The sequence below is a fragment of the Eutrigla gurnardus genome (assembly GCF_963514095.1).
Source record: "Eutrigla gurnardus genome assembly, chromosome: 22".
In the NCBI taxonomy this organism is placed as follows: domain Eukaryota; kingdom Metazoa; phylum Chordata; class Actinopteri; order Perciformes; family Triglidae; genus Eutrigla; species Eutrigla gurnardus.
The window spans coordinates 5,474,988-5,502,772 of record NC_139933.1 but is presented as its reverse complement, the minus strand read 5'-3'; the positions used below and the strand labels follow the sequence as shown (position 1 = coordinate 5,502,772).

The following is a 27,785-nucleotide window of genomic DNA, read 5'->3' as shown; positions in this document are numbered from 1 at the left end:
TCCGGCGCAAGAGCCCGGCAGCGCGGGTGACGCGTTTTGCGCATTTCCTGCAGCTCGCGCTCACTCGCGGATTCAGGAGAGAGGGAGAGAGAGAGAGTGAGTGAGAGAGAGAGTAAGTAAGTGAGTGTGTGTGTGAGAGAGAGAGAGAGCGAACGAGAGGGGAGGGGAGGGGAGGAGGGGGGACGGGAAACAGGGGGCGCGCACAAGGACCGAAAGGAGAAAAAACGAACGGGAGCGGAGCACCGTGATGTGTTTGGGGTGCTCGCGAGCCCCAAAAAGACTGCATTGAGCGGGCAACAAAAAAAAAAAGAAAGAAGAAAAGAAACGGCATTGCTTTCCGAGAGTACGCGCAAATATCGCGGTACCGTGAGGTCGAAGCGAGGAGATTATCCCCGAGAAGAGCGAGCGAGCCTGGAGCGAGGGGCTGGAAACGGAGCACCAATCCCGGATGGCTAGGCGCGGCTGCTCGCGCTCTCTCCCACCCTGACCCGGGAGAGACACACAAGGACCGCGGGGACGCTCCGGGGCTTCACGTGAACCCGACCGGAGCTCGTTAACCCGCATCCCCCTCTCACCGTTGTTTGATACCTCGGCTCGTTTCCGCCGAGACGGGAGTGTTGTGTGGCGCACGGGACCGACCGTAAACAAACAAGGGTGGGAGAGTGTTCAGCAGAGCGACCTCTGAAGGTTGTGAGTCTGCGTTGTTGCTGCGTTTTTCAGCCCTTTACAGATCAGCTGTACTGTAAGCGTGCGCGTGTGTGTGTTTGTGTGTGTGTGTGTGTGTGCGCGCGCGCGTGTGTATAACACGGTGTTCAGATATGGCTGTACTAGACTGAGAGTCCAAGCGGCATTATGGGATGTAGCAGGACTGTGCAGTGACCCCGCTCATTGGAAGGAAACACTTTGTGTACAGGAGCAGGAACAGGCAGACTAGCCTACGCGCGCACTCCCGCGCGCACACACACACACACACACATACGTGCACACTCCCAGCAGCCTGCAGCGATGCCTGTGTTTAGTGGCCTGTTGAAGGTGCGAGTGTGTGAGGCGGTGGACCTGAAGCCCACACCTTGGGCCCTGCGTCACGCTGTGGGGAAGAGTGGCTCCTTCCTGCTGGACCCTTACCTTGCCTTGAATCTGGACCAGACTCGGCTTGGCCAGACCGCCACCAGGACCAAGACCAACAGCCCCGCCTGGCACCAGGAGTTCTGCACCGAGGTCCGTGAGGGACGGAGCCTGGAGCTGTCCGTCTTCCACGATGCGCCCATCGGATACGATGACTTCGTGGCCAATTGCACCATCCAGCTGGAGGACCTGCTGCAGAACGGGACCCGGCACTATGAGGACTGGGTACGTGTTTGATGTGTCTCTTTCAGTTTATCACCCACCGAGTCCTCGGGGGTCCTGAAGTCACAGGTAAATTTGTGAGAAATGTGCACAGGCAGGTGAAATTTGAGAACAAACCGGCCCTGAAAAAATAGACCAGGGCTCCCAGTTTCCACAACCGTACAGTAGCATTGTTTGCTTTGCATATTTGATGTGGTGCCTGTGGTTACTTGGGAGGCATCTGGCAGAAAACGCAGTGTACAGTTTGCTCAGCGTCCCCAACAGACACACATACGTTTTTAACATATTCATCCTTAAAATTCGACTCATTTGCTTCACAACATGCGTTGGTTCACACACAGTCCCGTCCTGAGAGCTTCCCAGCACCTCTGCCGTGACCCCGAGCACCTTTGGGGGAAACTCAAGCGCTTATGGTGTTCAGTACTTTTATTCCCCTCCTCTTATTTGCGACCCAGGAGCTGTTTGGACTCGCGTTAGATCTGATTTGGGCACCTCGGGTCCAGTTTGCAGTCATCCTTCTGCAATTCCTCACATTCCTCCTTCGACTGGAAGAAACGTGCCCTTGTGTCGTCAGACACGCATGCTGTGGCTCGGCGGTCGGGGAAGGGCTCCCCTCATTGGTTCCGGTTTCCCGTCGGTTATCTCATTCGCGTCGGGACTGTGATGTCGGACATGCAGATCCGCATGCGAGGGGATAAAGAGCCATTTGTTTAGGAGTCCGCAAGTTTTGTCTCCGGTTTTGACATGTGATCTTGTTCCGCTTCTACGCTTTGTTTTATCTCGTCTCGCTCCGTGTCGGATGAAAGGCTGACGGAGGACGAGCGTTCTGGGAGCCGAGGACACGCAGTTTTGACTCATTACCTACAAAATGCATCGACTCCACTGTCAATAATAATAATAACTGTCAGAGACTTTAAACTTGTTTTCTATATGATGCCAAACGATGACGGTGTCTGTTTAGTACTAATTACAGCATCATTGTTGGCATCTTGGTAGTTCTTGAATACTGCTCACAGCTGGATTAACATATGGTTATTATGATGTAAAAAGGAGAGGCGACAAAATGTTAATTATGTTGAATCTCTCTCATCTTTTTTTTTTTTTTTGAAAGTCTTAGGAAGCTCGTCTTGGTTCCTGCGACGCCGTTCGGCTTTGTTGATGTACACGTGGTGATACGGCTCGTCAGGAGGGGTTTTAATTGATGTGGAGTTATGTAATCCTACACTGTATCAGTAGACGTTGGCATATAAATAGACACGCAACACACCCACCCCTCGTTCCTCCGCCATCCAGAGTGAGGTCACAGCGTATGGATCACTCTGCTGATTGACCAAATCCCATTGATCAGCCGGCCGGCTCATCAATACCTGCCTCACAGCGACACAGCCCCTCTGTCCCTCGCCCTTCATTCCTCCACCACTTCGGCCTCTCGCGTCTCCCTCATCCTCCCCCCCCCTGCCTTCATTTACCCATCATCCTCTCCTCCTTCCGGGCCTCACCTGTGCACCTTACACTTTCATCTCATGCTCCCACTTTTTCATTTACCACCTCAGACTCGTCAAGGAAACGTTTGGAAGTCTAGTGGTTTATCCACTTGTTTCCCACAATTTACTGTACGTTTAAATAAACCAGATACGGCACATAAAAAGTGGCCGTAGCCTCAGGATGCTAGCACAGCGTCACGGACTGTTAGTGCTGCGATAAGTTGCACTAATATGAACCTGTGATATGTGTGTCGGCCAATTAGACCCGTGTCTTCTCAGTCAACCTGTTGTAGAAATAATCCAGGTAATCCACAGATTATACAATTTAAGCCTTCAAAATAAACGCTGTCCAAGCAGGCTAGGTGGTAAAGGCTAACACATACATAATGATTATTATTATTATTATTATCCAAAGTCCAAGATAGAAGAGAAGTTGTCAAATTGCTTGTTTTTTCCAACCAACAACAACAACAACAACAAAAAAAAGAAAAAAAAAAGAAAAGATTTTGAACATCCAGTGAAATAAAACAAAGAAAAGAAGGACATTCTCAATTTGCTGTTGGCTGGATTGCGATAAAAAATCCACGGTCTGCATGAGGATGAATCCTATCCATGAGATTCACATAGTTTATTAGTTAAATATAATATATCCACAGTTACCTGATGGATTGACATTTAATTCACGTCCCCTAGAAGGAGTAGTAATCACTTCAGCCATCCTCTGACTTCCATAAAAATGTGTGTTATGACCAAATATACCTGCGACGCTAACGACGTTCCCTTCAGCCTCAGCTGTACTTTGTGTTTAGCCAATTAGAAAAAGCTAGCATGTTAATGGAGGACAGTGAAAATGACACCTGCTCACTGCAGCGGCGTCGGCATCAGCATCAGCCATATGAATTAAAAATGAAATGAATATGAAGAAAATGTGATTGCGGTCGATGCTGCATGCTGTTAAGACGAACGCCGTGGCTTGTGTGTCTCAACTCCCGTCTTTTCACTTCCTCCGCCCATCTGCCGCCTCGCTCCTCTCCTCATCCCTCGTCGTCTCAGCGCCGTTATCCTCTCTGCCTCCCGCTCTCTTTTGTCTTCCGCTGCCTCTCCATGGCCGGTCTCCCGTGGACCCGAAGCACTGTGGGCCAGGCTGCCGCTCAGCGCCGCCGGTGAAATATTAACCAGGCTTTGATGCTTATTAATTGTCCCGCTCAGTAATTGAGATGCTCTGTGGAGCCCATCCCCATGGCGACAGTGACAGCCCGTCCCCTTGGTGACAGCCTCTCACCCACAGGAACACCAGAGAGAGGGATGGGTAGGTGAGAGTTAGGGGGGGGTGTAAGAAGAGAGAAAAACAAAACAGAGCAGCGCCTAGGTGGTGCTTTAGAGAAGTCGCATTTAAATCCGAGGCCTTCAAAGGCAGAGGAACTTAAAAGGTTTCCCATCTTCTTCAAAGCTAATTCCCTTTCACTCCCCAGCAGAATAGTGGAGATCGTGTTTGACGGCACACCACTCATTTGGAGGTTAAAAGTCTCAAAGTCACAGCCATAATGTCGCTCGTTAAACGCTGTTTTATTAGATTGACACAACTCGCCTTGCCAATAAATGTAAGATATATGAATTCAAACCCTTCATGTCCTATATGTCTTCTGTGCATTTTACCTTTAAGTTGAAGCACGTTGAGTAAATAAAGCTGCCTTCATCACACAGCCCCGTAAAGGAAACGGCGTCCGTGCGTTCCCGTGGCAACGGTGGCACGGCAGCGTCGGAGCAACGCAAAGGACGATGACAGTATTGTTGGTTTTACTTTTTCGCTTCAGATGAAAGGGTTATATTGGGCTGCTGTCACAGCTGTTATTGTGACGTTGTGTGTAGAATCCTTCGTGTGCACAGCTGATGTGTGTTAGCACTTAAACCAGGGCCGGCCCAAGCCTTTTGGGGGCCCTAAGCAGAATTTGATTCCAGGCCCCCCTCCCACCACTGGAGAGTCACCTGTGCTCGACGATTATTGACACAAATGTCACACTATAATGTTACATTATAAATTGTATTAATTATTAGCTACATATCCTGTGATATTTATCTGAGGGGCCCCATTTAGACATCATAACCCATTTTATATGAGTAAGGGTCCCTATTAAATCAGAATTCTCTTTCTATTGCGTACATACTTTGATGTTTACGTCACCTGTTTCATTTATTTAATATGTAGAAGAAAAACAAACGCCACACACGATTGGGGCCCCAAGCAGCCGCTTAGTTCACTTACTTGGGCCGGCCCTGACTAAAACCATGGAGGAAAAGAAAAACGTGTGTAAAATATACAGTAAATATTCATGGCCAGATATATTGTAATAAGAGGAAACTTTATACAACATTCAAATGTGACATCTTTGGAACTTCTGCCTGTAGCTGAAAACATTTTCATATATATATATATATGGCCGAAAAGCAAAACGGAGGTGTACAATACCTAGTCTGTATTGTTAACACATAATATAGTAATATAGTCCAAAAAACAGTGTATTATGCATTGGGTATCCTTAATAAATACATTCTTTTTTTTTGTTTTCTCAAAAAAGTGATTTTTTTTAGATAGGTTTTGCGTTTTCCTCCATCGATATATATATAATATATCTATTTGATATTTTCGCTACCAATATTTGGTTCCCCACCATCCACCGTGATGGAATAAGTACTTATCGGAGAGATCACGACCAAGTGAAAGAGCCAGAGCCGTGGCCTGTTGTTGTTTATTGTGATAGGATTTACAAGCCGGGGTAAAGTCGGGCCGAGGCTGTCCAGAGCTTAGCTTCGCTCTCCTGTGCCGGCGTTGCCACGGCCGAAGCCCCGGACCTTTTCAACGTAGCCCCATCGAATGAGCGACAGTCTGAGTAACGGAACGTATTGTCAGAGCAAATCAGGCCTCTTAACCAACTCGCAGTGGGAAGAAGAGCAGAGGAGACGTCAGGCGTTTCTCTTGTTAGCTAGTCATCACATCTTTTATTTTCTTGATAGCAAATATGTTATGTATTAGCATGTATTAGCATACTTACTAGTATTTTTTACTTTCAAGCTGTAGTGTAAAATGATCTCAAGGGTTGATAGGATGCTGGATTTTATGACATACAGAACATATATGTGAAATGAAAGCAGTTGTCTGCTTTTATAACTTCCATATGCAACTTTAAATTGCTTACCAACCATGTTTCGTCCGATTTCTGCTTTTAAAATTATTACTTTAAACACAGTTCTAGTTGACTTTAAAAGGATGTCTATAAGGTTTTTTATAAAAGGGTGAATATGGGAAGCTGATGAAGGAAAGAGCAGGTGGTGAGGTGTGGAAATAAGCCGTATGTACATGTAAATATATCAAGCTGGAGGCTGCTGGGAGCTTCTAAGACACGATGACCACACAGTGTAACGTTTCCTCTCGGGAACACACGGACCGCGTCAGATGTCAGCCGGCCACCGATTGGCATCAACACACACTCACTTGCTCATACATGCAGCAGCCAGGATTAATGACGGTCTACACAAGGCCAGTCACCATCCTGTTTGTTTGTTTTTCAATGGGGTAAATCATTTAAAGTTAAGTTGAATGGAAAAGCCTTTTTGTAACGCTGACATTTACGCCACAGTACAGCCTTGTCGTCTTGTCGCATATCTTCAGCCCAAATTTGCTATTTTAATCGCATTGCATATCAGAATCAGGTATCGGATGACATTTTTTACGATTTGCCAACAAAATTTGCCAGATAAAGTGTAAAAATGTACTGTTTGGTGTGAGCGCACGGCTAGTTTGTTAGCTGTTAGCTCGACGGCTACAGTAAGTCAAGCTTTATCTCTGACTAAAGAAAAGTTTACACGATTCTCTGTTACCATAACGATACCACGGGGACACCGAAGACCCCCTGATCATCCACAGTGAGGTCCACGCTTTATTGTCATTAGCCCTTTCCCGCACCTTGGCAAGCAGCATGACATCACAGGCTCCGCCTCTTAGCGACCTGCTGTTTAAGTAGGACAGAGTGGACTTAAGATGCGCTGTTGCTACAATACACACACACATTCTCTCTCTCTCTCTCTCTCTCTCTCTCTCTCTCTCTCTCTCTCTCTCTCTCTCTCTCTCACACACACACACACACACACACACACACACACACACACACACACACACAAATCAGGTCAGCTGTGTGTGTGTGTGTGTGGATGCTTGAGAGTGTTTAATGCATGTTGTCAGTGAAAGGGAAGAAATGGGTGGATATTTAAGAGCTCCGGGACAGCAGGTGAAATGCACACTGTTTGGCCTCTCTCTGTCTCTCTCTCACTCTCTCTCTCTCTCTCTCTCTCTCTCTCTATCTCTCTCTATCTCTATCTCTCTCTCTCTCTCTCTCGACAAGATACATTTTTATCAAATTTAGGAGTGGGGTTGAATAATACTTTTTAACAACAGAGCTGAAAGAGTTAAATAAGTATCGCCCACCCTTGATTTTTGAATGTGCAACAGATACTGAGGTTCAATACCCAAAGTAACTCATGTATCGAAAGCTGGCATCCAGTGCCTTGACGGAAGCAAATAACTTCTAAAATGCTTGTTTTCTGAATGGAGTTCAGCTCGATCGGAGGCAGGCTATGCTAACACCGTAGCTGCTCCATCAACACTTAATAAAATATGATAAATACGGCAGCGACCTTGTTGTTTGTAGTGAGACAGTCTCTGGTTTATACACAGATTAGTTGGGCCTCTGTACTAAAGTCAGCTTCTATCGTAGCGTTCTGAGAGACCATTACAATATGTTTTTATCTCCATTTCTGATTCAGCGATAACCGGAGGAGAATCTCAATGTGTATGTTGCCATTATCGGTCAATACAACACCTGATTTTCATTATTATATGTGAAAATTTAGATAATATACTGAAGTTTTCTGCACCCTTTTCTATTTTCATGAACTCTGCTTGACAGAAACGCATTTACCACTCTACGTTGAGGACCAACAACTTCATTTATTGAAGGCTGTCTGAACCACTACCCGGTTGGAAGCGGGGATTTCCTCCTGCAGCGTGAGGCTTCATGAAGTGTGTTTTCATTTAGACGGATCCAACAGCGTCGGCGGTCTAATCTGCAGCGGCTGCTCAACAGGCCGTCGGCTCCGCCGGTCCATTTGGAGACGAGACATCCCGTCTTCCGATTTGATCGGGAACGTCCGTTCTCTTAAATCCAATCCTCCTCTTTCTCCTGTTTCTCGTCGATGCCACTCTGGACCGTTGGACCCGTTTCTCGTGGCAGGGGGGGGGCGGGCTTTGGCGAACCCCCCCTCCCTCCTCCAACCACCACCACCACACATCTCAGCTCCGCTTACATTATTAGCCGTCTGTGATGTTACATTAAAGATGCATGACTCTCATGCTGTCTCACTCAGCATGGGCCTCCTGAGTGTGTGTGTCTGTGCAGAGTGACACACACACACACACACACACACACACACACACGTTATTGTGTGAATGTGGTCAAGCTCTCTCAAAGCCGAAATTTGTTATTTGACAGATGGATGTGGGAGGCTGTCACTGAGACTAAACGCTCCTGAGAGAGACAGAGAGAGCTGTCTGCTTGGACGGAGATAGCGAGCTGGATGGATGGAGAGTGGGAGGGGGTTAGCTCCACAGTATTGATATAATGCAAGCTTTGAGTGCCCTGTCTGCTCGCTTGAGTGCTTCCCTGTGCTGCTGCATATGGTGTGTGTGTGTGTGTGTGTTCATGCTGTCAGAAGTGCGTCTGTGTTTGTATGTGTGGTGATGGGACGAATGCAAGAGAGTTAAGCTTGTATGTGTGTTTAATGCTAACCTCCCTCCGAAGTCCATTTTAAAATCCCCAGACGCACACGCTCAGCTTCCTGTGTGTGTGTGTGTGTGTGTGTGTGTGTGTGTGTGTGTGTGTGTGTGTGTGTGATAGAGAGAGACAGTGTTTGTGAAGTTATCCGTCTCCCAGGCTGTATCGGTGTCCTAATTGGACTAACAAGATTAATGAGGCGAACTAGATTCTCCATCTCTCTCTCCTCCCATCTTTTTGTTGTCGAGGACGGGAAACCCGGCGTGTTGTCGGTACACGGCAGGTGAACTCCTCGTCACGTTACAGTTCATTTAACAGGTGTTAACCGTCGTATATATTAGTGCTGGAACTACGAGGCAATTAAACCTTTAGTCGGTGGAAAGAAAATAAATCCATTTTGAGGATCAGTTATTCATAATTAAATGTTGGGCTTGTAGAGTGAATTGTATACCTTTTTTTAATATCAATCAATAGAAGCACAGATATTAAAAGGTATATATTGAACGTGTAACAGCTTACTTTATCCTCATCCAGCAGTTATGGAGCAGCATTATCATCGGAGTCATGTTGCAGGACACTTGGTGAATGTTTTAGCTCTGTTTTTGGTCTCCACCAACTTCCGATGGGGAATTTGACCTCTAGCTGCTAAAAGCTCCACCAAGTCGTCCAGATCTCTCCGTCTGCTGCACGACAGGTGGGTTAAAGTGGGTTTATCACATACATTTTATCATATGTTTACCAAAAACAGCTTGCAGTGGTGCAGTGCACTACAAGCTACCCTTTCAAATATGCATTATATCACAGTCATTTGAACGGTTGATAGTTTAAAAATATAGTAGTAGTGCAGCAAACTCGTTGCCCAACCCAGACCTGAAATGGTTGGAGTAATGAGTTGCCATGAGTAAACTAATAGAGCTTTGTTAGGCTCAGTACAACGCCCAGTTGACTTGATGACAATAAAACGCCCGAGGGATGTTCATTTTAAAACTCTGCACGTATGTTAGTGTTTGCTTAATCCTGAATAACCCTCTGAAGGGTGGGGTTTGTGTAACGACACGGTTTGTGACGGCTCTCTCACGTCAAGAGAAGGGAAAGCAGCACAGGTGTACTAAAGGGACACTAATTAAAGGGAAACCACCATTTGTATGTCAATTATTCAGCCTGTGTGTGTCACCTTAAATTCTCGGAGGAAACCATATCAAAACCTGCGTTTACCAGCAGAGTTCCACCCAAACACACACATATTCACTCAAAGCTCACTATTTAAAACCCGTCCTGGACTGTTGATGCAGAAGTGTTTTTAACGAGCGAGGCTTTATATAACGCATGTGTGTACGAATGGATGAGGCTTTGATTATGCTGCATTTGAGACTTTAACGGATGTTGTTTTTTTATTAGTTTGGCTGTTTGTTAGACGCGGGCCCCAATTTCCTTCAACTTGTCAAAACTTCTATCCATTCTTTGATTCGTCGTTGGCCTTCGAGGCATACGAGAAAAACAAAATCTTCTTCATAGAAATTCAAGGTGAGATAAATGTACTTAAAGTACAGTGGTGCCTTGAGTTTACAATACTAAGGTCCTGGACAGCTGAGGGGAAGCAATCAATTTAACCATGATTGTTTTATTAAGAAATGAAAGTGTATATTAAGTAGAAAAGATTGTTCTTTTCCAAGATTACCTGTCAGATATTGAACACTAGCATGGTGTAATTCATCTTCATCATCGCATATCTGTGTAATAGTAATTCATACTGATTTGGATACAATGCAGTGGTCAGGATCTGGTGAAGTGAGGATGGTGTGGTATTTTTTTTTTATTTTTATTTTTTGGCTGGCCTGCAACCTCAGGATCCCCAACATTAAATCAATGATGGCGCCGTCCATTTGCTCCACTCTGTTCCAAATCACCGAATCAGTTCCATCTTTCGGCTGAAATCCCCGCCGAGATGGGCTCTTACGCAAGAGGTTCCATTTGGGGATTAGCACGCCATTTTCAAGGGTAGACATCAAGAATCCCATGACGTTTATAGGTCACAAATCCCATGCAGTTGTTCTGTGTTATGCATGCAACATAAGGATGATACTGCACAATTGCTACCTTCTCCGACTTTGAGCTTCAGATAGATTCCTTGACCGAACGGCTTTTCAGATTAATTGTGAAGTCCATAAAATGTCCAAAAAAAGTCATCAAACTTCCTAGAACCCAAGGTAACATCTTCCAATGTCTCTTCTTCTTCAATCAAAAGTCCAAAACTCAAGTTTCCACTATATTTCCACTCAAGTATTACCTTCACATAGTCAATAGATGCCGATCATCAGGCTCAGGATTTATATCTCAGGAAACTTTTATCCATTTATTGTAATAAAATCACAGTAAAAGTGTTTTCTCATGCTTTCATTCAGCTGTGGCTATGATGATGCTAGTGTCTAGTCTGTCTAGTAGTATCAGTCAACTTGAGCACGGGTTTCATTGAGCAACAGCTTTAAGATCCGGACATCCAAACGCTCTTTTTCAATGTTTTTATTTATTTTATTTATTTTCCTCGGACCTTGTGCTCAGACACTTTATTCCCCTCCAACCAGCTGGTGGGAAAAAACTCGAATTTTCTTCCATTTGTTGGCAGATTTGTAAGTTTTAAATTACCTTGATTTGTTGAATCCAACGATTATGGGGAAATGATAGCGGCCGGCTCAAATAATCGCTAATAATAGCTATAATGGTGGCGATGGATGGTTGCCAACCTTAAAGCACCACAAAGGAAAACATTTCATGTTCCCTTTAACATACATATCATTTTGAAACAAAAAATCTTCTTCAAGTTTGTGTCGTTTTCCTCATCATTTTTTAAATATGGATTCCTCTCCAGGTGATGGTGTGCCTTTGCTGCTATGTCTACGTGTGTGTGTGTGTGTGTGTGTGTGTGTGTGTGTGTGTGTGTGTGTGTGTGATACGGGTTTCCTGTGCGATCTTTGTGTCTCATGTTCAGTAATGCATAGACGTGTGTGTGTGTGTGTGTGTGTGTTTCTGACTGTTGCATAAGAGGATCGGCTGCTGTCCCAGAGCTTAACTAAGGATTTAAACCTCTCTTTCTCACTCTCTCTCTCTCGCTCTCTCTGTTGCACTCTCTCTAATCTCTGTACTTGTACATTGAAGGGGGGGGGGGTGATGTCATTATTTGTTGAATAAGTATTGTGCATATGCAGATTGTATGTTTGTTCATCAAGTTATATATTTGAGCTTTTTTTTGTTCCGTTCCCGGGAATAAATGTGCTTCCATTTCATGGGAATCAGAGCTCATTAGGACTTTAATTTAAGATGAACATCACTTTCACAAAACTTTTAATTCCTAAAAAAAAATAAAGAAGAAAAACACGTCGATTTAATCAGCTTTCGCTCCATTTTCTGTTGCTTGTAATTCATGTCATGGAGGGTTAACGGATTATAACACAGGTACTTCCCCTTCGGCTATCTTCGTCCGTGGGTTGGCAACGCTTAGCATCTCTGTGAGTGTTAACGCGAGAAATCGATTCTTACCGTTTTAACCGTCTGTTGCAGCAGAGAGGACCTGGGCTCCCTGGCGTTCTAAAAATATGAAGTTTGGATGAGACTCCACAAGCATTACTTTGTCCAACATGCAGCGCTGCAAATTTGTGGGCTGCAAAGAACATTTGGTCAAAAAAGCTGATTTGAGGGCATTATTTATTTATATATATATTGAATTTTAAAATGTATTACACAGCCCTAAAACTGTCAGAAAGTTAATGTCATATCTGATTCATCTCTGCATCACAATTATCTACACGTTACTCCGGAGCAGGAGGAAGAAATGGGACTATTTAATGATTGTAACATACACTAGATAGGTGGATGATTATTTTACAGTTCACATGGAATCATTAATCAAACTTCATCAGTTTAGGGATGCACCTTTATAAGATATCAGATATGGGGCCGATACTGACCCAAGCAGCTGGATCGGGTTGGATCTATTCCATTTATTTCTATGTTTAAATGCTATATACTGGAATTTTCACTTTTACACTTGAATTGCAATAGCTTTTTTTTATTTTGAAGATGTCTTTTCCAAGTTGCTGGTGAAGGATGTATTATTTTATGAATAAAAAAAGAATAAAAAGAAAAGAGTGGTGGTGGATGTGTGTGATGATGATGACCTCTTCCATGTTGTCCCATGTTGTTCCTCGCTGATTTTCCATTTTCTCTCTCTCACTTTCTGTGTTGCAGATTGACTTGGAGCCGGAGGGGAAGGTGTACGTGGTCATCGATCTGTCCGGATCCTCTACTGAAGGTAAAAACCCCCCACAGCACACTACTTAACGTGTGAAAGGAAACACACACACACACACACACACACACACACACACACACACACACACACACACACACACACACACAGACTGCAGCTTCAGGTGAAGGTGATACGGTGAACTCGCCAGCGAAACGCTAGTGAGTGATGGAGCGCTTCCAAGGCACGCCGCCGGGAAATCCTCGCTAATGTGGTGTACACCTGGGCTTTGTCCCATATTTATAGTATTGCATACTTTTGTGAACGCACTGCATACCCAATATGTGTGTGCGATTCCGAACACAGCCGATGGAAAGGTTACTTCCCGTTTGCCTTGAACGTTACTTAACACAATTCACTTCCTCCTCCTCTCTTGTTCTCTATTTGTTTGTATTCATTAAAAATCTCTTTCCGGTCGGACGCTGACTTGCATGCTGTCCAAAAAGGTGTGTGTGTGCGTGTGTGTGTGTGTGTGTGTGTGTGTGTGTGTGTGTGTGTGTGTGTTGGGGCTTTGCAGCTGTATAACACACCAGTATAGTTTCTCTGTGTAAAGATGGATAAAGAGAGCAGTAGAGGATGAAGTGAGAGGGAGTAGATTCTTAAAATAGTAGGGGAGATTGAGCCACGGATTACACACACACACACACACACACACACACACACAGACACACACACATGCAGACTCAGGCGTCGGTGTCTTGCCCTCCTCATCGATGATTGGACACTCCATGGTGACCTCACGACCCACTCCCCGCCCACTCCTGAACTTCCTCCCTGAGTTCAGCTGAGTGCTCGCGATGTTAATGTATGCTGATAAAAACAAAGTGTGTGTGTGTGTGTGTGTGTGTGTGTGTGCTGATAGGAGGGATGGAGAGATGGAGGGTGAGAACTACAAGAGGAGGTGGTATTTTTAGCAGATATCTTTCCTTTTCCCCCCCTGGTGCAATCTGTTCTCTGCAGCTTCAGAGCTTGGAAGGAGTTGTTCCTCTCCTCCTTTCTCCTTTTTCCTCTCCTTTTATACGTCTGTTTGTCTCAGGAAGCGAATAAAAGCAATAATCTGACCTAATCTGACCATCTGCCGCCTCTTCCCCTCCGTTTCTTCATCCTTTTCTGTTCCCTTTAAATGTTTGATTCACATTCCTCAAAGCTTAAAAGATGACCTTCATGGTCGATCGCACATAATGACCAGGAGGAAATAATGTTGTTTTGTCACGAAAAATCATCTTACTTTTCCACACAATATCGTTATTCATCCATATGTTTTACTTTGTTTTGCACTGTATGCTTGGAAATGAGTGACAGGTTTAGTGCAGAACGTTGATTCCTTGACATATAATAATGACATTCATGATAATAATTGGAGCTGTGGAGATTCTTAGACTAATCGCTTAGTCTTTGATAATCATCTAATCAGGTAATTTCAAGTAATCTCAAATTGTAATAATGTTTCCTCTCAAATACGGAGATTTCCTGCTTTTCTCTTTTATGTCACATAAAATTGGATATCTTTGGGAGTTACTGTGCTATAATACACATTTTTATAGAAGCAAATCTAGAAAATAATGGGCAGATTCTTTATAATGAAAATAACTAGTTGAACTCTAAATAATAATAATTATTGTTATTACTTAAAAAAAAAAGTGTATAGACATAAAAGCAGAAAATATACAGAATGAATGCAGCGCAATTATTAACTAGAATAAAAAGGAAAAGGAAATAACACAGTGAATAAAAACTAGTTAATAAAAATGTTACTTCTTTCATTCTTGGGCTTCTTCCCGGTAACGTGAGATCAGTCTCGTCTAACACATTTATGTAAGAGCAGTGAGCCGTCTTTATTATTTATCAGCATGACTTTGTGATGAGTAAGTAGTTAGAATGTGGATGAAAGTATCCTCCATGATAATGCAGTCAGGTCCTAATTATGTGTCTACATGCTAGAATATCAGTTATAGTTTTAATTATTGGTTTATTTATTGTTGTATCACAATTATATATTGAATATTATATATAAATGAAAGGTACTACTATCAAGTATTTCAAGCTTAATGGGATTTTGTTTAAATGTCTCTGCAGTCTTATTCTGTGTTTTGGGAGTGATTATATTCAACTTAATTGAGTATTGCACACACACACACACACACACACACACACACACACACACACACACACACACACACACACACACACGCACACACACACACACACACACACACACACACACACACCAATAATCTTGTTTTTCTTAAAAAAGAAGATTATCATGCGGGGCTGAACCAGAATACGTTCGTCTCCACGACGATCACTCCTAACTGTTGTTATGCCTCATCACCCCTCCTTGTGTGTGTGTGTGCGTGTGCGTGTGTGTGTGTGTGTGTGTGTGTGTGTGTGTGTGTGTGTGTGCGTGTGTGTTCAGGACAGATGGATGATGTATTATGTAAAACAAAGTGATCCCAGTAATGGCCTGTTAAGCTGCCCCCCCCCCCCCCCCCTTCTCTCTCACCGACACCAGTCACACACAGAGAAACACACTTCCACTCTCACTCACACACACACACACACACACACACACACACACACACACACAGAGTCCCTAGACAGCCTGTCTGTAATCGAACTCAGCAGTAACCACATCTATAAGGCACCCAGGAGAGAGAGTGTGGAAGACAGGCAAACTAGGACAGGCGCGCAGAGGGAAGGAGTGTGTGTGTGTGTGTGTGTGTGTGTGTGTGTGTGTGTGTGTGTGTGTGTGTGTGTGTGTGTGTGTGTGTGTGTGTGTGTGTGTGTGTGTGTGTGTGTGTGTGTGTGTGTGTGTGTGTGTGTGTGTGTGTGTGTGTGTGTGTGTGTGGGAGTGAGAGTGGAGGTGGTTCTCTTGTCTTAAGGTTGCCCTCGGAAAGCATTTATCTTTCCGGGGAGCGATGCGGAGAGGAAGGGAACGGCTGGTAGGATTGTGCTCGGTGAGGAGGAGTATTTTAATATGCTATCCTTCGTTTTAGTGCCCACACATGAAAGTATAAATAGCATAGCCTATGCATAGGCTTCTGGTCGGCGTTTGTGTGTAAGGAAAGAGGGAGGAGGCGGGGGAGGGGGGGGGGGGGGGAGGGATGAGAGGCCGTTGAATGATTAAACATCTCATGCAAACATGATGCAAAAGCAGGACGTGAAAATCACATTTTAAAACGTACACGGGGACGCACGAAAGTTGCGAGATGAATTAATTGTTGATAAAGTTTCCTGTTTTGCCCTCGACAGCCACGGGGACCAATGAGAATGAGGAGCGCGTGTTTCGAGAGAGGATCGGCCCCCGCCGGCGACAAGGCGCCGTCCGGCGACGCGTCCATCAAGTCAATGGACACAAGTTCATGGCCACCTACCTGAGACAACCCACCTACTGCTCACACTGCAGAGATTTCATCTGGTAGGCTACGGCACACACACACACACACACACACACACACACACACACACACACACTCATCACTAGTTAGCTGTCAGCAGCTGGTGGGCAGCGCGGTCCCGCTGGGCTAACTGATGGAGCTAACCGCTAACGTTTAACACGGGTCCCCACTGAGTTACGTGACGATGCGTTCAAGAGTGTAACTCCACCACGATGTGCTCAGATGTTGTCCTGTGAAGACTTTTTTAGTTCTTGGTGAGAAACCTGTTATAAAAACAGATATAAGTGAGGGGATTATGATCTGTGATTTTTAGCTGAGCCTATGATAAATATTTGAAAAATCAGCTGATGCATATTTTAATCCGGTATGCAAATTTGTTGGGGTGGAAGGCTGTAGAATAAGCGTTTAATTAATCTCTTTTGATTTTCCAACATGTTGGTTTTGCAACGAGCTAATACATATTTACATAATGAACTATTTAAAATATATTACAGAAATGTGCTGCGGGCATTTCTAGTAATATGATAGCCCGACTACGAGCTTTTCATTCACATAAAGTGTTGCTGTGGTCTTGAAACTGAACCCTAATTATGATGACATAATTAAAACTACTAATACCGAGATAATGAGAGCAAATATTTAAATTAAACCGCTCATCATTTTAAGTGTTTTTTTTATGCAAATAACCACTTGAGATGGCGATAACAAAGTAAAAGAATAACATTTAGAATTAAAGAAAAAAATGAAATAAATAAATGTGATTTGTTTCGCTGCTGGTGTTTTTGGTTAAACCAACCTCCTCTGTGTGTGATCCGATAGGGGCGTGCTGGGGAAGCAGGGATACCAGTGTCAGGGTGAGTACTCTTCTCTGGTGGATTTCAATTCCTCAAGTAATACTGCACGTCATTTATTATTGAAGCACCCGAACACAGGAGGGATTACGTGTTGCTGAATGACAGCTGTGATTTGGTCTCAAGCCACGGAGGACCTGCATTACACCGGCACACATCTTAAAAATACCCCCGGTCATCGCTTCAGCGCCACATTTACAGTCGTAGAATAATAATCAAACTGTTTTGAATAATTAATTTCAAAACATTATTGCATTGAAAATAATCCAGGTTTTACTGGGTCGGCCGATATTTGTGTACTGTCTGGAATCATGAGATCAGCAAATTTGTGCATAAATTAACGTTCAATATCATGAATATATAAAAAAAAAAAAGCTATTTTGAAGAAAAAATATGTTAAAACTATGAATGAGACTAAATGACGGACCATCCCATTCTTTTCATTCCCTAACAGAATCTACGTGAGTCTTTTTATATTAGATTCAGCGTTATAACTAGAATACGATTACCAGAACAACACGAACATTCAGGCTCCCTCATGTGGCACCAAGTTGTACTGCAGATGGAAATGTTAAATAAAAGAATCTGAGTACCCGAAACCTTTAATAAGGAATCACTAGAGAACTTCTTGTCTTAACCCGTCTGTCTAATCTGTGACGCAATAACATCACACATTAATAACATTTAACAACATTTGGTGTCGTGCTTCCAGTGTGTACGTGTGTCGTCCACAAGCGCTGCCACGAGCTCATCATCACCAAATGTGCCGGGATGAAGAAGCAGGAGGACACGCCCGAGGAGGTACGTGCAAAAACCCCCGACACATGCAGTACGACGGTTACACTGAAGACGAGCTTAGCTCAGAAGGATATGTCCTCTTTATGAATCGTGTGTGTGTGTGTGTGTGTCTCCCCCTGCAGGTGGGCTCACAGCGGTTCAGTGTTAACATGCCCCATAAGTTCAGTATCCACAACTACAAGGTCCCCACCTTCTGTGACCACTGCGGCTCCCTGCTGTGGGGCCTCATGAGGCAGGGCCTGCAGTGCAAAGGTGAGTTCGTGTGCATTGGGGAATTTACAGCGTCAGCACATATGGGATTGGTTCAACGGGTGCGCGTGTTTTGCGACCTCCTTGGAGCTTTAAAAAGAGACAAAATGTTTCCGTAAACGTTCATGTTAAGTCACAATGAAATGAAAATGTACGTGTCGAGTAGAGCTTAATAATAAATCACACACATTTGTACACATCCTGCTGGTTTCTTACTTAGTGGGATTAAAACCTGGCGGACGGATTTAAAAGACATTTGGTGAAACGTTAAGCCACGGGGCGAACAGGAGAATGCTATTCTCCATTTAAACAAGTAAAATAATGTTGTATTTTTGAGTCGTGGACCAAACAAGCAACTTTTCAGAATGTGTAATGGCATTTTTTTCACTATTTTGTGACAATTTTATACACTAATTTAGAAAGTAATCGACGGATTAACATCAAACAATCCTCTATAAGAACCTTCCAGAGTAAAATTCCACGAGCAAACCTGTGTTTTACACTCTGCAGTCTATTGATGGACAACGTTTTGCTATTGGTCGCACCTTTCAGCGCAGTTTAATCTCTCTCTAACCACAAGGCAGCGTTTTTAATAAACCGGTCCAGTGTTTTACACCAGAAAGCCGTCCTCGGGTTTGAACAGAACCATGTTCTCGTCGTTTTGCAGTGTGTAAGATGAACGTGCACAGGCGGTGTGAGTCCAACGTGGCTCCCAACTGCGGCGTGGACGCCCGAGGAATCGCCAAGGTCCTGTCTGATCTGGGAGTCACGCCAGACAAGATCTCCAACACCGCACAGCGCAGGAGGAAGGTAAAGAGTCTCGCCCAACACTTCAAGATGATATTTATTTGATTTGTGATTATTTCTCATGTAGATTAACATCCAATTCATATTTGAATATTCGTTCCGTGAATATAGAGAAATAACGGCTATGTAGAGGACAGCTTTACTCCTTTTCCCCCCCTTTTTCATCAGGCAGCCATCTGGAAGCAAAGTATCATGGGAGTAAAGTAACGTTTCAGACCAGTGTAGCTCCTAACTGCAGTTACGTTTTCTTCCAGCAATCGGAAGTCTGTCAAAAAATGTCTCAAACAATCATTTTCCTGTGTTTCTCTGGAGATTGATGCAAAGTCACACACTTCAACTGAGAAAACCGAGACTCGACTCCCTGACTCTGATTCAAATCAAGGATTTTAGGCGTGCGGGGATGCTCATGTTGTCTCTGTCTGTCTGTCTGTGTTTCTGTCCAGTTGACTCCAGGGCAGGACCCTCCCCAGTCTCCTCCTGAGCTCTCACACACCGAGGACAGTTTCAGCCAGCCAGCTGTCCCCACCTCCCCCTCACAGCAGGGTAACGCTGCACACACACACACACACACACAGATTTGACACAAACGGGCATTTTCAAAGCGCTCTGAGATGCGTTCTTAGCAGCATGTGGTTTTACCGTGTTCTTCTTACCAGTAAGAGGTAGTATTTCCATTTCAGGAATAATATTGTTGCTCCTTTCAAGAAATAATTAGTTGAGTGTGTTATTTTCCTTGTATATAGAAGACTGAACTTACTTTATCTAAGAACCCCCCCCCCTCCTACTGCCCACCACCAGTTGGCTGTCACAGTTACTCATCGTCCTCTCACACTTTTGCAAGCCGTGAAGTAAAAGTTAACTTTCTCTTTATGGAAGGATTCCCATTTTTGATTTATGGAGCTGAACACCGGCCACTGCTGCTATTTGATCAGGTTACATACAGAGGATGTAATCATCATGTTTTTTTTTTATCTATTGAAAAGTTAAAAATAACGAGCCTTGTTCCTAAAAATACAACAAAAAAAAACGTCAGGGAATAAATAAAAAAGACACTCTGTTTTCGCTGATCTGCTTTCCTGTTGACGCCCACAGACTTGGCACAGTTGGATCGCCTGCAGGACGTGCTGTCACTCGACCAGCAGGGACCCCAACACTCCTCCTCCTCCTCCTCTTCCTCCTCCTCCACCACCTCCTCTTCCTCCTCGGCAGGCAGGGAGAACGGTCAGATCCAGCGGAGGAGCCTCAAGGACTTCAACTTTATCAAGGTTCTCGGCAAAGGCAGCTTCGGCAAGGTGCGACGACGTCTGTTTGCTGCTTTGCACCCCGTTTACCGAGTTCCCGTTACTCATAAGAGACCAATAATAAATATTATAAATACAAATCTGGGTTTTTTTGTGTTTTTAACTTTAGTTTGCAAATGTTAACAAACATTGGTGGAAAAAATGGTGGAAACTCTCGCCTGCAGCTGTGGATAACTTTAGAGTTACGCTCATCACTGTTTGAAATGAGGCCTTTGAGCATCTTTCAGATCGTTGTTTTGGTTTTTTGAACTTTGAACTTTTGTTGTCTGTCACTGCAAATAAAAAAATGTCAGCAAAAAAAGCTCCGATGAACATTTAGCAGCTTCCGACTAACGTGGAGACCAAAACGGAGCTAAAAAAATACCATCGTATCAACCCACGTTTCCCCAAGTCCCCAAATCCACAATGTTTGTCTTGTTTTTTTCTGCATAAAACAAAAACAGATTTTCACTTTAACAGCTTTTTTAAAAACACATTTTTTTTTCGTGAAGATTTGCTGATTTCACACCTAACGGTCGTTCCCTCCCTGATCCAGGTGATGCTGGCGGAGCTGAAGGGGACGGAGGAGGTTTACGCCGTCAAAGTCTTGAAGAAGGACGTGATCCTGCAGGACGACGACGTGGACTGCACCATGACCGAGAAGCGCATCCTGGCCCTCGCCCGCCGACACCCCTACCTCACCCAGCTCTACTGCTGCTTCCAGACCCGGGTGAGCCCCGCAGACGGCACGCACACATTTTGATTTCATAGATCGTCTCTGTTCTTTTCCGTCTCAAACCCCCCCTCTCTCCCTCTCAGGATCGTTTGTTTTTTGTAATGGAATATGTGAACGGAGGAGACCTGATGTTCCAGATTCAGCGCTCCAGGAAGTTTGACGAGCCTCGTTCTCGTTTCTATGCTGCTGAAGTCACCTCGGCCCTTATGTTCCTGCACCGCAACGGGGTCATCTACAGGTAGACCCCCCCCCATTATATAAAATATAGGCATTTTCCAAACTATCGGTATCAGCATTTATAATGGCCGATAAATGAATATTTTAAAAATAAAATAAAAACGGATGAAACACCTTTATAGAACTTAACATAATTTGTCTCCAGTCTTGTTGGAAGTTATATTTATGAAGCTTACCAAGTCTTTTAATGCTGGTAACTTTGTGTTCTGTTGTTGTTGTGTTTTTGTTCAAAGGACTTAAAGTTTTATATCTTAAGTTTGTATTTTTATACATTTTATTTATCAGAACGTTAATATATTTTGATTTTCCTCTGTCCCGTTGTGACAATAAAATATACAAGTTTATTTTTAAACTGCATTATCATATTATTTGAGTGAAGACTCATAAATAACTACAAATAACTAATGTTGGGGAAATCTGTTAATGTTTTGTAACGTGTTTCTGAAATAAAAACAAAAAGAAAAAAATATCGGCCGATATATCGGAATGTCTGATTTTTAAATCAACAAACATTTGTATCGGTATCGGCCTTCAAAATCCTTTATCGGTCGGGCTCTATTTTTATAGTTCTCAGCCATAGACACCCAAAACTAAGAATGATCAAAGAGATTTGCCATAATAGTCGCATTGTGTTTTGTTTGAGAGATGAATCCTCATTCAACTCAGCCATTTATAGAACTTGAAGGGACTATTATTAATTTGCAGTCATGTTACCAGGAAGATATCAGAGGGTGCATGTCTCACACTATTGCATTGCACGGTGATGCTCAGGTTGTTTGTTGCATATCGCCATGCGGACTCTGAGACTTGTGTCTTCCTCTCTCAGGGATCTGAAGCTGGATAACATCCTCTTGGATGCAGAGGGACACTGTAAGCTGGCAGACTTCGGCATGTGCAAGGAGGGCATAAAGAACGGGGTGACCACCACCACCTTCTGTGGGACGCCGGACTACATCGCCCCCGAGGTGAGTAGAACCATCCGCAGGACGTTCTGCACTTGGGTGTGTTCTCCCATGGTTCCTCTGTTGTCCAAGTGCTTTCACTGCCGTGCACTTTTTGTGTTGCTGGTGGAGAACAATTATTATTCAATTATCTAATAGATAATCCGTCAAGAATATGCTTTTTTTTCTTAGTTTAGTCTTAAATGAAAATATATATTAAGTTTATTATATTAGAACACTTTGAAAACCACTAAATACTTCTATTTGAGAAATCGTTAGGACACTTTTGCTTGAAAAACAATGTTTTGTTTCGTAATTTAAAAAGTTACGCATTAATTTTCTGTCAATCAAATAATCAATGAAATGTTACAGCATTACTTACTGGTGTTCACGTTAATAAGGTTTCTAAGTCTGACTTGTAATCATCAATCATCAGCATTTTAGGGACCTTTTCAGCTCATTTTAATTTTTCAGATTTCTGTTCCTAGTTTCATTTTTTCCTCTTTTATTTCATCTCTTTTTGCATTTTCTTTTCCTCTAATTGGAGTTTAAATAATTTACTCATGAACCTATCATACGGTATTGCTGCTTATTTTTTAATAAAGAAAAGGTTTTTAACCAGATGGATTTCTGCTATATGTTCTTATTTTGTGCTTTAAGGAATCTGTGAATAATCTTTTGTTTTAAACAAGCAAAAGATCATGAAGATTAGAAGTTTTTCAGGTGAAATGCCAGCTAAGTGTTTGATTTCTTGTGCGCAGACATTGCAGATAAGAGTTGTTGGTGTGAGTAAAAGGAGTGATTGTTCCAGTGGACTCGTGTTACGGTATTTCCTGTCCTCCACTTTGAGCCGTGTCGTGTTGTTGAATCCAGATCCTGCAGGAGCTGGAGTACGGAGCCTCTGTGGACTGGTGGGCTCTGGGAGTGCTGATGTATGAGATGATGGCCGGGCAGCCTCCGTTCGAAGCCGATAACGAAGACGACTTGTTCGAGTCGATCCTCCACGACGACGTCCTCTACCCCGTGTGGCTCAGCAAAGAAGCCGTTTCCATCCTTAGAGCGGTATGCGTCGTCTCCCAAGCATGGCACAACATTTTATTTATTTATTCATTTCAAGAGCTCTTGCATTCTCTTCAAAACCATCGAAAAATGTATTAATTCAATTAATTCTGTGTGTATATATATATATATATGTATATATATAATCCTATTCGCATTATGTAAAATATGAACCAAATTAACACAAACATCTGTATGTGAAGAGAAACTCAAGTTTAATTCAAAAGAAGTTAAAAAGAAGTTAAAACCGACATATTTGAAAAATCCAGAAATCAAAATGAAACGAGAAACAACAAGAAATATATTATTAGCACATTGTTTAGTTTGATCGGTATGGAGAGTAAAGTGTGTTTCTACCATCTTTTGTTAGATTAGATAACAGAACTGATTTTAATTTTTATTATGCAACAGATGGGAGATTCTTTTTTTTTTCATCCAGATGGTCAAAGGAGTTTTTATTTTTTATAAATGATTCTTTAAATACCTTCAGCCCATACTGCATATTTATTTTTCGGAAAATCGGTTGCTAAAACCTGTGACTTTAAACGGATGAGAGGCACTCAGTGGGGATCGGGTTCATAAAACACTGTTTAAAATGTATTTTTATGTAAACTAGAGGCTCACCTTACAGCCAGATGTCTGCAGCTTAGGGTTAGGGTTAGGGTTGGAGTTGGGTTTTGTAAATTCAGAATATGATGGTGGTAGAAGTGAAAAAAAATAAAAAATAATATATTTTTTTAAATAAATGAAAAATAAAATAATAATAAAAAAAAAAAAAATTAAATACATTTTTTTTTTTATATTTGAATATCTATATAAAAGCATTAAAAGTCATACAAACATCCTGTGAATCCAATATTGCTAATGATTGCGGATCTGTTTGACCAGATAAAACCAGGCAGTCAAAATAAATTCATAAAAAAATAATTAAAAAATATTAAAAAGTCATAAAAATCACTCGTATCGCTTGTCGCACCAATTCTGAGTGTAGTGAGTCCAAAACAGGCATAAAAAGCCATGGTCAAATAAAGTCATACTATAGCATCAGCCTGTTTGCTCTCCCTCTGATAGAAGAAGAATAAAAACACAAAGTCAGCCAAAGAAGTCATAACAATGCAATCATACAATCAAAGAGCTGAACGGACAGCAGAGTCGCAGTAAATAACACTGGCACTCTGCTGACCCGCTTCCTCACTTTGCCACTACACCTCCTTCTTAGTAGCACGGAGCCATTAATGCCTCCGCTCTATTATTAGCGCTGAAAGGCTTTTTGCTCCACCCGTCGTTCCGCTTCTGTCCTCGTCATGTGATGGATGAAACCGCGGCTGAGCATCTTAAAAGGGTGTTGGTTTGCAGACGCAGGCCCAGAGGTGGACATTAACCCACAATTTGACTTTCCTGGCGTGCCTGATTTTTTAAAACGGAAAATACCTGGAGCAAGTATCTGTATTGATCAGGCCCGGTATAGAGTTCTGAACACATCCTCCCTATCTATACATAGCATATTCATGTTTTGGTCCTCCTGGTAGCCCGTCCGTAACAGCAGGGCAAATTGGAAATTAAAAGTTTGTGTGTGTTTGTGTGTGTTTGTGTGCAGTTCATGACCAAGAACCCGGCCAAGCGTCTGGGCTGCGTGGTGAGCCAGGGCTGCGAGGAGGCCATCAAGACCCATGCCTTCTTCAGAGATATCGACTGGGTGATGCTGGAGCAGAGAAAAGTCAAACCGCCCTTTAAACCCCGCATTGTAAGAAACACACACACACACACTCACACACACACACACACGCTAATGTTTTATCAACTGTAAATAAGACACAACTGTGACGGTCTATTGGTTTCAATGCACTTGAAATTAAAAGTTAAATACTATTGATTTTATCCTCCAGACAGTACTGCAGGAATACTCAGTCGACAGTAATACGAGGCCCTCTGGTGGTGAGAGCCGTTCACTAAACGTTGAGTGGTCCTGGGCAGAAAAAAAGAGGGAAAATGCAAATAAGCCACTGCTCGTGAAATAGTTACATTTTGCTCATTTTAGGGTGTATTTTATTTTTGTATATTTCAGCATGTATGTGCAAAGACAAAGTAAAGCCCTGCTGCATTCAAGAAGTTTCTTATTTTTGCTAAATATCAAAAAAGATCTTTGTTGAAACATTTTTACAGTCAAAGTTGAGTATTAACAAAAAAAAAAGGAGGAAAAAAAGCTTTGTATTGATGTAGTATCAGGTCTTTTATGTCTGAGGAATTACAATAATCCAGTATTTCACAATAAAATACAAAATATAAGATAAGAGGAACGTTTTCAAAAGAATTCTACGTACAATTAAAAAAGATGAATAATTAAGTACCATTGTTAGAAAATGAGTTGCCACAAATGTAGGTCAGGATATGCACACTGGCCTAAAAAAAAAAAAAAAAAAAAAAAATAGGCAGAGACCGTCTGATCCGGTGATTAATACCTTTTCCAACAAAACGGTTCGGCCAAATCCACTGGAGCCGCTGAAATGACAGTGAGAGTCAGCAGTCAGAAGGTGTCGCTCTAATGTCACTTTTAAAGCACTGGATCCAAGTTTCTTCCTCTGACGTCCTGTGTGTGTGTGTGTGTGTGTGTGTGTGTGTGTGTCCGTCTCTGCAGAAGACCAAGCGAGATGTGAATAACTTCGACCAGGACTTCACCAAGGAGGACCCCGTGTTGACGCCCACAGACGAGGCCATCATCCGACAGATCAACCAGGAGGAGTTCAAAGACTTCTCCTACTGCGCCCCAGAGGAGACGCAGACCTAACACACACACACACACACACACACACACACACACACACACACACACACACTGTCACTCCCTGCTCTTTGAAGCTATTGGTTGTTGTTACTTTTTGAATATTCTTTACTTGCATTGTGTTGTTCTTGTTGCCTGGGTTTATTATGAATATAAATATGAATATGAATATACACTGCTGCACATGCTCTCTCTCTCACACACACACACACACACACACACACACACACACACATTCCCCCATTGTTCACTTTTAATGCAGATTTACACACAACCGATACACACTACAATCAATTGTGTTACTGCAACACAAACATGCACATGCTCAGACAACCAAGACTCTCTCTCACACACACACACACACACACACACACACACACACACACACACACACACACACACACTCACACTGCTTCTCTCCCCAGCACCAGGACTGTGTTTTGGGTGCTGGGTGCAGAGGCTTGTACATAGCCTGTGTTGAGTGGCTGTATTGTGTTGGTATTGTTTGCTAGTAAAGGAGAGTTATGGCGCATGGACAAGCACCCTACCTGCGTTATTCCTGTCCTTATTGTGGACCAGTTAGGGCCAAATACCCTTTGTGCAATACCCTGACTATCTATATATTTTATTGGTTTGTTCATGCGTTATTTTTGTCCTCTTTTATTTTTTGTCCTCCTCAAAAATGTGTTTTTGTGGTATGTTTGAACTGCACTCATGCTCCTGTCTCGTGTGTATAAAGTGAATGTCAAGCTTACAAGTTACAGGCTATTGAACTAATTATGTGGAGCAGAGTGTTACAGGCGGCTTGTGTAGCAGCATAAAGCCCGACTTCCAGCTATTTCATCCTTCTGCTAGTTTCGGAGGCTGTTCCCCGTCGGTGCGAACGTACTGACCCGTGGGCGTTTTTTTTTTGTCGTCGTCGTTTTCTCACGTGTGAATGCATGACTTTTCTTTCTCCCTGTTTGACTTCTCGTCCTCAGCATTTTTGTTTCTATAGTTACCATCAGTGTTTACTCTCCCCCCCTTGCCTCCAAAGCACCAATTCCCCTTTCCTGCCTCCAACAGCCGTCTCACTCAGCCAAAACCACTTGCTTTTCTGACTTTTTTTTTTTTTTTTTTTTTTAAGAATGGCTTTTCTTTCGTATTGCTCTCTCTCTTTTTTTTTTAGTTCTTATTATTATTATTGTAAAGTGTATCTGGAGGAAATCTTTGTGTATAATACTATAACTATACTATCATAGGTCTGTTACAGCCGGGCGAAAAGAAATGTGGAAAACCAGCAGCTGAATTACCTCTCATTTCAAACACACACACACACACACACACACACACACACACACACACACACACACACACACACACACACACACAGACAAAAAAACACCACATGAAGACTCTCTCCTTCGCCTCCTTCCTCTTCTTCTCACTCTCTTTCTTACAAACACACATGCACACACAGAGAAGGACCGTTGTCGCGTGTACTGTACAGTGATCTGAAGGCGAGCTGGTTTGCTCTGTGTGTAGTAGAGTCGGTGTGTAGTGAAGCTTCGTGCACCCAGGGGTAAGGCTGTTCCTGGTCACACTATCTTACTCTGTGCCAAAATGTAGTGCAACAGCCGGGCTAGTCCTGTCTGGTCTGATTCCAATAAAACACTGAGCTGTCTACATCACTCCGAGACTCGTCCTTTCCT

The 27,785-nt window shown here is 43.0% G+C and overlaps 1 protein-coding gene across 1 annotated transcript; it reads left to right on the top strand.

Annotated features, from left to right (window-relative positions):
- Positions 1 to 223: 223 nt before the first annotated feature.
- prkcea (protein kinase C, epsilon a) lies at positions 224 to 27,764 on the top strand. The gene is made up of 15 exons (XM_084040748.1): positions 224 to 1,350; positions 12,899 to 12,962; positions 16,212 to 16,377; positions 17,177 to 17,211; positions 17,921 to 18,009; positions 18,129 to 18,258; positions 18,923 to 19,065; positions 19,506 to 19,605; positions 20,155 to 20,354; positions 20,899 to 21,072; positions 21,162 to 21,316; positions 22,142 to 22,280; positions 23,130 to 23,318; positions 24,913 to 25,059; positions 25,951 to 27,764. Exons 1-15 carry the CDS (start codon positions 1,006 to 1,008, stop codon positions 26,098 to 26,100), a joined length of 2,226 nt encoding a protein of 741 aa, XP_083896874.1. The 5' UTR covers positions 224 to 1,005; the 3' UTR covers positions 26,101 to 27,764.
- Positions 27,765 to 27,785: the final 21 nt, after the last annotated feature.

Excerpts from the sequence above, each read along its gene's own strand:
- prkcea (XM_084040748.1), top strand. The coding sequence starts at position 1,006 with ATGCCTGTGTTTAGTGGCCTGTTGAAGGTGCGAGTGTGTGAGGCGGTG. Across the intron at positions 18,259-18,922 it reads GCAGGGCCTGCAGTGCAAAG|TGTGTAAGATGAACGTGCAC; the intron begins GTGAGTTCGTGT and ends GTCGTTTTGCAG. Across the intron at positions 19,066-19,505 it reads CCGCACAGCGCAGGAGGAAG|TTGACTCCAGGGCAGGACCC; the intron begins GTAAAGAGTCTC and ends GTTTCTGTCCAG.